Here is an 11,985-nt window from a genome sequence, read left to right on the forward strand (position 1 = left end):
TTCTTCTTACCCTTTGTTTCTCTCCCTCTGAGGATATAAAGAGCATCCAGCGTTTAGCAATTAATTGATAGCTGAGAATCTGTTCTCTGTGTGAAAACCAGGTAGATAATTCTGGAGTTATCCTCGACTTTGCTTGTTACAGAGCTTACTTCATAAAGCTCATGAAGTGATTTCCTAGTCTTTCTCCCTCTGTCTCTCTCTCTCTCTCTCTCTCTCTCTCTCACACACACACACACACACACACACACACACAGAGATACACATGCAGAAGAAATTAGGAGAAACACATTGTCTTAGATTTCAGTGCGTGTTGACCGGGCGCGGTGGCTCAAGCCTGTAATCCCAGCACTTTGGGAGGCCGAGGTGGGTGGATCACGAGGTCAAGAGATCGAGACCATCCTGGTCAACATGGTGAAACCCCGTCTCTACTAAAAATACAAAAAATTAGCCGGGCATGGTGGCGTGTGCCTGTAATCCCAGCTGCACAGGAGGCTGAGGCAGGAGAATTGCCTGAACCCAGGAGGCGGAGGTTGCGGTGAGCCGAGATTGTGCCATTGCACTCCAGCCTGGGTAACAAGAGCGAAACTCCGTCCCTCCCCTCAAAAAAAAAAAAAGATTTCAGTGGGTGTATAAATTACTACAAACATACTGTCATAAAACATGCAGATTTATTGTCTCACCCTCTCTGTGGATCAGGTCAGCTGGGTCATCTGCTCAGGGTCTCACCAGCTTTTAATCAACGTTATCACCAGGGGCTGCAATCCTGCAATCTCATCTGAGGCTGGGGATCATCTTCCAAGCTTATGGGGGTTGTGGGCACGATTCAGTTCCTTGTAGTTTTAGGACTGAGGTACCAGTTTTTTTCCTGTTTGTTGGCAGGACGTATTATTCTTAGCTTGTAGAGGTCACCCTAGGTCCTAGAAAGTCCTATGTACTTGGCCTTCTTAAAACACGACACAGCCAGGTGTGGTGGCTCACATCTATAATCCCAGCACTTTGGGAGGCCAAGATGAGTGGATCATGAGGTCAAGAGATTGAGACCATCCTGGCCAATGTGGTGAAACCCCGTCTCCACTAAAAATAGAAAAATTACCTAGGTCTGGTGGCACACGCCTGTAGTGCCAGCTACTTGGCAGGCTGAGGCAGGAAAATCACCTGAATCCGGGAGGCAGAGTTGCAGTGAGCCGAGATCATGCCACTGCACTCCAGTCTGGCGACAGAGCGAGACTCTGCCTCAAAACAAACAAACAAACAAACAAAAAACATGACAGGTTACTTCTTTGAAACCAATGAGATAAACTCTCTCCAGTTGGCTATGACAAAGTGTTATATGATGTCATGGAATGCAGTCAAGTGGGTGATATCCCATCATATTAACAGGTTCCAGGCATACTCAAAGGAAGGTTATTAAATAGAAAGTGTATAGCAGTGGGCAGGAATCTTGAAGGCTACTCAAAATTCCACCTACCACATTCTATTTTTGCTGCCTTGCTTATGGAAAAACTTAAAAGACAAACAACAAACAAAAAACAAGAGCTTAACTATCAGTAGCAAGGAATCTTTGAAAACTGAACCATACAAGTAAATCATTCTCTAGCGTCCTCTTATGCTATTTGGCATTACTAATATCACCTACCTCACTGAGAAATTATAAGCATTAAATAAGATGATACATTTAAAGCACTAAGTACTGTGACTGGCAGGAAATAACTGCTTAACAAATGACAATGAGTCTTACCACGTTGTGCCTTGCAGCATTATTACAGAATTGCCATTTTTGATCTTAGGTAGAAAGAGAGTACATATATTCTCTTAGTGTTTTCAGAGAGTCCTTCTGAATCTAAGAGCTAGCTCTTTGCGTATTTTGTCATGCCTTTTACTGTTACTGATGTCCCCCTGCTGCCTGCTTTTAAAGGGCTTCTCTCAGGTTTTTCATAGCAGGTAAGAATCTCAGCACAACTCTATAGTAGGATTCCCAGACCCCCCCAAATGATCCAGAGAGCACCAATCCTCATACATCACTGCTTCCTTCCCCCATTTCTGTTACCCTAGAACACTTCCTATGTGGTTCTGAGAACATGGCATTCATATGCAGTCTCCCAAACACTCTCACTCCTTCTACCCTAGGTTTCTAAATATATTCTAATATTAGCTTTATTAGATATCATGTGTTGCCCCCATCATCTTCCTCTATTCCTCATTCTCATAAACCCAGGTCATGAATGATCTCACAAAAGAAAATTCCATCAAGTCGGTGTTTCTTATTTAAGACCTAGAACCTGAGAGAGAAAAAATAGGATGAACGCAAGAAGAGAGGCCTATGTCACCTTGATGTCAAGAGAAGCTGGGATTATGTGTAATGGAAATGGAAGCAGAAGCAAGGTTTTTTACTTAATACAAAATATTGTCTTAGTTCAAGATTCTTACTAATTGTTCAGTGGGATGATACTATGAAACTTGTTAATTAATATGAGAGAAACCATAGCGTCTACTCTTCTCAAAGCCCAGATAAGACACCTCCATGGAATGTGGCTTAAGCTATGTTAAAGCAAGGTTTGTTAAATACGTAAATAAATAGCAGAAAGGAGGCTTCTGTATCACCAACATGCATATCAGAATTTTTAAAATGGAACCAGTAAAACTCTGAAGTTTCTACTGTACCAACAGGACCAATCCCCAGCAGAACCTCATGATCAGTTCTGATGGAATTTGAAAATGTTTATCCAGTGAAGTCTAAGGTAGCCTGAGATCTAAAGCAAGAGTCTCAATCTGCAGGGTGAATGTTTGACTTAAATATCAGTATTTAGTAGTATACGTAGCAACTTTGTCTCTGTCTATCTAATTGATTGTATAACAAAGTCTTAACAATTCTTGAATTGTCTGAATGGAAGTTTCAGGTAAAGAAAAGAAGGAAAGCAGGAGAGAATAAATTAAATCTGCATTTCCAAGAACTCACCTTACAGTATGTGATTCATTTCAATAGTAAAACTCATCTGAGTTTTGCCACAACTTTTCACCTTCCACATGCTGTGTACAGGTGCTAAGTTTGCAAGTTACCACTCAAAGAACAGATACATGGTGTTAGGAAAGAGTGGTCCCTTTCTATTCAAGGACCAAATTAGTTGAAGTGCAGAGAATGGAAATGAATATGAGTAGGAACTTAACTTGATTTGTATCTCAGAAGATGGGATTGTTCTTGGGATTTTGGGTTCCCTCGATGAGCACAAAACAACTGGAAGAGACCAGTCAAAGGTTCTTCAGAAGCATGCACGCATTTCCTTAGTGTTTCTTATTTGAACCCTTCTGAGAAGAGCCCATGTCTTCCTAGACCAAATATTTAGACCTAAGAAGAAAGAATGAGGACTGACTCACCGTTTTCCCTCACCACTAATTGAGAGACACTCACAACTGCTTGCTGTCAACTCAAAATTTTCCATGATTCATAAGTGTCCTGGAAAATTTGTTGACCCTCTCCAGCCCGGCCTCACCCTCTCATTCACCATCTTTGTATGGTGGTTCAAAAGATCCAAATCCCCTAACCTTTTGCGTTGTTTACAGTTTCAGGTTGGCTTTTCCCCAGAGATCTACCTACCTAACCTAATTATATCCCAGTTGTATAAGTAATCATTAGTTATTACTGCTGTCATAATTTTTAAGCCTAAATACTTTTGAAATTTCATATGTACATCTCCTTTCGAAGGTTAACTTTTTAGAATCTTTATTCATTGCTTTCTTTTGTGGTAATAGTCTTTATCTTATTGATTTATCTCAAGTTTTACAAATTGGAAACATTAATTTGGTTTTTGTTGTAAAGTAAAATGTACTTTCAAATTTATCAACATTTAAATATATTTAAATTTGTGTAGATATGTTTATTGTTCTAGAAAATGTTATAAATTGATTCTACTATGTTTTCTGAAGTTGGTATTTTGCTTCAAAAGGATTTTCTTGGCTGAGCTTGGTGGCTTACACCTGTAATCCCAGCACTTTGAGATGCCAAGGCGGGTGGATCACTTGAGCCCAGGAGTTGGAGACCACCCTGGGCAACATGGTGAAACCCCATCGCTACAAAAAATACAAAACTTAGCTGGGCATGGTGGTAAGTGCCCTGTGTAGATTCATCTACTCAGCAGGCTGAAGTGGGAGGATCACCTGAGCCTAGAAGGTCAAGGTTGCAGTGAATCAAGATGGTGCTTCAGTGTTCCAGCTTGAGCAACAGAGCCAGACCCTGTCTCAAAAAAAAAATGTCTTGCACACAAGTTTGTCAGTTTTCACTTATGTAATATTTAATGCTTTCAGGTTTTTTTCCTTCATTTAAATCTTTACTTCATCTGAAATTAATTTTACTTTATGTGAGACAATAGGATGTTTTTATTTTCTATATAATTTGAGATTGTATCTGTAATTACCTCATTAACTAAAGTGGGGTGTTTTTTAAGCAAATTTGGTTTAAGGTCCCAATTTTTTTTGGTATCCTCTCTTATACTTTCCTTATTGGCCTCTAGTTTTATTACATTATTATCAAAGAAAATGACTGTCAAAATTTCTGCTTCAAAATGTAATGACTTTAGTCTCATGTATTATTTTTATGGTTAGCTTCCTCTGTTTATTTTCTTTAAAAATATATATTTTTTAAATTAATATTTTTCCAAGAGGGTTTTGCACTCCTGTAAAGTCTCTTACCTACATAAGTGTCATACAGTCCACCACATTCATATCTCCTATTTACTATAATTGAGTTTTTTATGGCTATAGTATGACATAGGCTCAGGACTGACTTTTTTTATTCTGAATACCCAGATACCCCAAAATAATTTCTTGAAGAAGGCAATCTTACTTTACTACTCTGCAGTGTCATCTTTGTCTTATGAATATGAATCAGTCTATTTTTTACCCTGTATTCATTTCTATTTTTCTATTTGTCTAGCCTCATACAAATATGACCCTCTCTGAGTTACTTTGTAATAAGTAATTTTCTCTAAGTTACTTTGTAATAGCTTTGTAATAAGTTTTGATAACTAGTGTTGTCAATTTTTCAGTTGTCTTTTATTTCTTCAAGAGCATCCTAACCATTGTGGGGTTCATTCCATTTCAATCCACACTGTAGGATCTACATGTCCATAGTGGCAAAATCAAATGCTGGATGTTACTTAGAATAGTGTTGAATCTATAGATCAATTTGAATAGAATTGGCATTTTTCATATATGAATCTCCATGTGCACTTTATAATGCAAGATTTGTTCAGCAAGTTTTATATTTATCTGAAAATATTTTATTTATATTGTTGTGGTCTTACACATGTTACTTAAAATTAAATTTAGTTCAGGCTTTCTCATCCTCAGCACTATCGATATTTTGGCCATGATAAGCTTTGTTGTGAGGGTCTCTCCTATACATTGTGGGAGGTTTAACACCTCTGACTTCAACCACATGATGTCAGCACTTCTGACAAGCAACAATATTTCCAGACATTGCCAAGTGAACCAGGGGATTAACTGCCCCAAGTGATCTTGATATTTAAGAGATTAAAATTTTTATATTGAATCCAAACAAACAAAAAAAGGGGCATAAATGTATAAACTGCATAAACCATTATATATGTAGTTGTAGCTCATTCATTATCATTGCTGGATAGTAATCTATTCTGTGAATATACAATTTCTATTTGATTCATTGATAATATTTTAATTATTAATAGCTAGCTATTCTTGCCCATTAGTAATAGTTTCTAGAAATGTTTTTGTGTATATATATATGTAAATAGATATATATACATACATAAGTATATGAAAACCTGATGTTAAATATGCTAAATGTTATGTACTTTCTTTGGAATATACATTTGGATTAGTATATACACATACAAATGTACAGATACATTAAAACTAAAAAGAAATTTGAACAGCTACAGCCACAATTACAAAAAAGACCTCAAACATTTGTTGCTGTTTTTGAACAATGTCTCCATGATGGTAAATTCTTAAGGTTATGTGCACAAGAAATCAAACAAAACACAAAAGCCGTTTATCATGTTATAAACATGAAATAATCATCTATCCCTGAAATTCTATTAAAATATTTTTAAACTTAATATGAACCTATTGATGAAAAATGAGTCAATAAATCAGAATGTAATCATATTTATCATAAATATAAGTCTGGCTGTGATGTTAAAACTGTCTTAGACACTCTATGAAATAATTATAACTGTGCAGGTGTTTTGGAATAATGTTTAACACTGAGAATTATACATATAATCAATTTCACATGAATAACTAAATTATATCATTATTTTTAAACAAATAGTGTATCTGCTTCCTAATACTTATTCTCTCTGAGAATGTGCTACTTTGTCTCTCAGTTTCAACACAGCTTTCTTCACCTCCTTGTTTCTCAGGGTGTACACAACAGGGTTGAGAAGGGGAGTCAGCACGGTGTAGAAAACGGCCACAACCCCATCCACAGCGTCCCTGGAGCCTGGCCTCAGGTAAATGAAAACACAGGGAATAAAGAAGCAAAGGACCACGGTGCAGTGGGAGACACAGGTCTGAAAGGCTCTGTGCCTCCCCTCTGAGGTGCGGATCTGCAGGATTGAACAGACAATGGACACATAGGACAGGACTATCAGGAGGAAGCAGCCGGAGGCCACTACCCCAATGTCCACAAAGATGACCATCTCGTTGGCTGAGGTGTCTGCACAGGCCAGTTTCAGGATGGGTGGTGCGTCACAGAAGTAGTGCTGGATCTGGTTAGGTCCACAGTAGGGTAAATGGAAAGTCAATGTGGTCTGGACAGCAGAGTGCAGAGAGCCACTGAGCCAAGTGCCGGTGGCCAGGAGGGCACACGTGCTCCCACTCATCATGCTGGTGTACCTGAGCGGGTAACTGATGGCCAGGTAGCGATCATAGGACATGACCGTGTAGAGGAAACATTCGGTGCTTGCCAGGAAGTGAAAAAAATAGAGTTGAGTCACGCAGCTGTGGAAGGAGATAGCCCTGCCACTTGGGAACACCAAGGTCATCAGCATTTTGGGCACCGTGACAGTAGAGAACCACATGTCAATGAAGGACAGGTTGGTGAGGAAGTAGTACATGGGGGTGTGGAGGTGAGAATCCACCCTGATCACCAGCAGGATGAGGAGGTTCCCCAGCACAGTGAGCACATAAACCACCAGGAAGATTCCAAAGAGGGGAGCGTCCAGTGCTGGGGCATGAGGAAAACCCATGAGAATGAACACTGTCACAAGGCTGGCGTTGGACATTTCTTCTCAACTTTGGTCTCTCTCACTTTGCAGACATGAAGAACACCCAGCACTTAGCAGTTAGTTGATACTACTCTCTATGTTGAAACTGCCTTAACCAGGTAGATAATTCTGGAGTTATTCTGCACTTTGCTTGTTACAAATCTTCCTTCATAAACGTAATGATAAAATGATTTCAGCCTCTCTCATATACATGCACACAGGTGCACACACACAGAGACACACAATCAGAAGAAAGTAGGAGAAACACACTATATTAGATTTCCACTGATGTATTGAAAAATACCAGAAACTTAATGGCATAAAACATGTAAAATTTTTATCTCACCCTCTCTGTAGGTCAGGTCAGCTGGACCGTCTGCTGAGGGTCTCATCAGGTCTCAATCAACGTGTAACCAAAAGATGCAATCTCATTGGAGGCTCACAATTCTCTTCCAAGCCTATTGCAGCTGTTGGCAGGACCCCATTCCTTGCAGTTTTTGGACAGAGGTTTCCTTTTTTTTTTTTTGGCTGGTTCTTGGCAGGACATATCAATCTCAGCTTACAGAGGCCATCCTATGTCCTAAAATCCACCTCACCTTGCTTTCAATGATATGAAAGCTTTCTTCCTCAAAGTCAGAAAAGAATCTCTCTCCAGTTTGCTATAGCAAAATGATCTGTAACATAATTGTAATCAGGGGTAATATCCCTTCATAGTCACATGTCCCACGTGCACTCAAAGGGAGGTTATTAAATAGGAAATATATACCAGTGGGCAGAAATTTGGGGGCTCCTCGGAATTCTACCTACCATATTCTATTTTCATTGTAGGGTTCAAGGGAAAACTTAAAAGGAGAGGAATTTAATTGTTACTATGAATGAAACACAGAATACATAACACGTGCACTATGTTTGAAAATGAAAATTTCCCCATTTGTAATTGCATTTGACATCACTAACATCATATACCTCACTGAGAAATTATAAGCATTAAATAAGATTTTATATATATATTACTAAAGACTATATCTGGCAGGTAATAACTGCTCAATAAATGATAGTGAGTCTTATGACACTGTGCCTTGCAGCAGTATTACAGATTTGCCATTTTTGATCTTAGATAGAGAGTTCTTCTTAGTGTTTTCAGAGTCTTCCTCAATCTAAGAGCTATGACTCTTTCATACCTGATACCATTACTGATGTCTTCACTACTGCTACTTTTAAAGGGCTTCTTCTAGGTCTCTCAGAGCAGGTAAGTATCTCAGCACAACTCTATAGTGGGATTCCCACAATCTCCCAAATGATCCAGAGAGCACCAAGTTTCATACATGACTGCCTCCCGTTTTTCTTATACTGGGCCATCCCATGGGTTGCTTTAAGATCATGATGTTCATATGTGTTCTCCCAACTGCAATCTACTAGATAGGGGCTAGCTTTCTGTTGTACATTACTCTATCCTAGATGTCTAAATGTTTCCTAATATTGACTTTGTAGATAATATTTTGTCCCCACCATCTTTCCCTCCTCCACGTATTCATAACTCCAGGCAATGCTCTCATAATAAAAGACAATTCTTTCAAGTCTACATTTCTTTTCTAGCACCTACCACCTAAGACAGGAAAACAGAACCAATGCAAGAGGAAGGGATATAGGTTGGTTTGTTGTCAAGAAACGCTGAGATTCTCTATAATTGGTATTCAGGTTGAAATGATGTTTTTAACTGAATACAAAATATTTTCTTAGTCCAAACTTGTTATGAAGTGTTTTGTGGAGAAGACTATGAAACTGATTCACCAATATGGAAGAAACCAGGATGTCTGCAGTTTACAGAACCCAGGCAAAATGTATCCTGACATATTACCACCAGGGAATGCAGCTGAAGCGACATTAAAGCAAGGTTTTTCAAATATGTAAATCAATAACAGAAGTAGTATTATTGTAATCACCAATATGGATATCAGAACCTTAAAAATTGAAGCAATATAACTCTGAAATTTCTACTGTGCCAGCAGGACCCAATCCTCATGTATGTAACATAATCAGATTTGATGAAATATGAAAATTTTTATAAGGTGAAGTCCTATGTTGCCTGATACCTAAGCTAGGAGTCTCAATAGATAGAGACAATGTTTGCCTTGACTATCCCTGGTGTAGACATTTGATCCCTATTTGTATACCCTCGATTACTTTCAATTTACCTTGATAAATCAATTTTAGAACAAATTCTAATAATTCTTGAATTTCTTACCTCTGAATGAAAGCTAAGATAAGGAAAAGAAGGGAAGTTGGAGAAAATAAGTGAAGTCTACATTTCTAAAGACTCACCTTGCGGTATGTGATTCTTTTCAGTAGTAACATTCATCTGACTTTCTCCCCAAATTTTCATTTTCTAGCCACTATGTACAGACACCGGTTTGCAAGGTTCACTCAAAAAACAGGTGCACAGTGTTGAGAAACAGCAGTCCATTTGTATTTAGGGACCACACTAGTTGAATTGCAGGGAATGAAAATGAACATGGGTAGGAACTTAACTTGATCTCTGTCTCAGTGGATGGGATTGCTCTGGGGCTTTCATGTTCCCTTGGTGAGCACAAAATAATAGGAAGAGACCAATGAACACTTCTTCAGAAGCATGCACATATTTCCTTAGTGTTTCTTATGTGAACCCTCTTGAGAAGAGCCCATATCTTCCCATATCTAAGAAGAAAATAGGATGAATGACTTACTCTTTTCCCTCACCAGTGATAGAGAGATACTCAGGACTGCTTGCTCTCAACTTAAAATTTTCCAGAGTCCCTAATGTCTCACTTGGTGCCCTGAAGCTCAGCATCACCCTCTCATTCATCTTTATATGCTAGTTCAAAACATCCAAATTCCCAAACTTTTTTTGTTGTTTAGAGTTTCACGGTGGCTTTTCCCCAAAGACAAAACTAAGATAATTATTTCCCAACTGTATAAGTAATAATTAGATAGCACTACTGTCTTAATTTTCATTGCTTTTACAAGCATGAGTAAACACTGTTCAACATGTCATGTATATACCTCCTTTTGAAAATTAACTTTTCAGGATCTTTACAGATGTCTTTCTTTTGAGATAATAATCTTTATTCTATGAACTTGTCTGAAGTTTTACAAGTTTGAAAACATTAATTAGTTATTTTATTGTAAGGTAAAATTTGCTTTCAAATAGCTGTCATTTAAATAATTTTTATTTGTACAGATACTTTTAATGTTCTAGGAAATTTTATGAATCTATTCCAATATATTTCTGATGTTGGTATTTTGCTTTCAAAGGATTTTCTTGCACACAGGTTTATTATTTTTCACTTATATAATACTTAATGCTTTAAGGTTTTTTCCTTCATTATATCCCTATTTTATTGGAAATTAATTTTACTTCACATGTAACATCAGGATGTTTTTATTTTCTAAAGAATTTTGATTATAGTTGTAATTACCTCATTAACAGAAGGTGTTTTTTAGGGATTTGGTTTAAATTCTTATTGTTTTGATTTATCTCTTATAATTTGCTTATTAAATGCTGGCTTTATTACATTACATGCAAAGGAAATGAGCTGAAAAATTTCTATTTCAAAATGTAACTTTATTGTATCATTTTTATGTTTATCTTCTTCTGTTCATTTTTCTTTGAAATATATTTACTAACAGAATGTCATAAAGTCTACTATATTTATGTCTCTGATCCATTGTAATTGATTTTTATGTAGATAGTGTGAGATCGGATCAAGATTATCTTTTCATTCTGAAATGCAGTAACTCAAAATAATTTACTGAAGATGGCATTATTGCTTTACTGCACTGCAGTGCCATCTTTGCTATATGAATATATACAAGTCTATTTATTTTATCTTCTCTTCACTTCCATACAAATACTTTACCAATACTACACTTTCTGAATTGCTAAAGCTTCATAATAGGCTTGATATCTAGTGTTGTGTATCTTTCAGGTATATTTTATTTCTGCAAGACTACCTTGACCATTTTCCTGATCCATTTCGTTTCAATATACACTTTGGGATCTACATATTCCTATCCGCAAAATTAAATGCTGGGATTTTATTGGAGTTACATTGAATCTGTAGATCAATTTGAAGAGAATTGTTGTCTTTAAAATATGACTCTTCCATTCTATATACATATAATAATGCCCAATTTCTTTAGCAACTTTTATATTTTTTTGAAAATATCTTGTTATTTCTATTGTAGTAATCTTACCCATTCTTACTTAAAATTAATGTCAGATCAAGGTTTCTCATCCTCAGCACAATGGATGTTTTAGCCAAGATCAGTCTTGTGATGAGGGTCTGTGCTATACGCTGTGGGATATTTACTCACATCCCTGACCTCTAGCCACTGGGTGGGAGGACCTGTGACCTGCAACAATATTCAGACACTTCTAAGCAAAAATGGCAGGGCAAAATTGCCCTCACTGATGTAGATTTTTTTTTACATTGAATCTTACCAAACATAAATAAATGAATACAAAAGATAAACGCATATATAATCTTACATGTAGCTATAGATCATATATTATTGCTGTGTAGTAATCCATTGTGTGAACATATAACAATTTATATCTCATTCATTATTTGACAGTCATTCTGAATAGTTGGCTACCTCTGTCTATTTAATATGTCATTTCTACAAATGTTTTAGGGGATATATGTATATATGTATATATGCGTGTGTGTTTAATTTTCATTACATGCCTATGTATTATATT

At 37.0% G+C, this 11,985-nt stretch overlaps 1 protein-coding gene across 1 annotated transcript; it reads right to left on the bottom strand.

The window, feature by feature from the left end:
• Window positions 1–6,301: 6,301 nt before the first annotated feature.
• On the bottom strand, window positions 6,302–7,286 carry LOC116556104 (olfactory receptor 10G9). Its single transcript, XM_032285105.1, has one exon. It carries the CDS (start codon window positions 7,260–7,262, stop codon window positions 6,327–6,329), a length of 936 nt encoding a protein of 311 aa, XP_032140996.1. The 5' UTR covers window positions 7,263–7,286; the 3' UTR covers window positions 6,302–6,326.
• Between the last annotated feature and the right edge of the window lie 4,699 nt (window positions 7,287–11,985).

Source organism: Sapajus apella, unplaced genomic scaffold (genome assembly GCF_009761245.1).
Source record: "Sapajus apella isolate SASKATOON/1434 unplaced genomic scaffold, GSC_monkey_1.0 scaffold16, whole genome shotgun sequence".
NCBI classification, from domain to species: Eukaryota; Metazoa; Chordata; class Mammalia; order Primates; family Cebidae; genus Sapajus; species Sapajus apella.

Bases quoted from the DNA above. Each gene is read 5' to 3' on its own strand.
- LOC116556104 (XM_032285105.1), bottom strand. From the start codon at position 7,262: ATGTCCAACGCCAGCCTTGTGACAGTGTTCATTCTCATGGGTTTTCCT.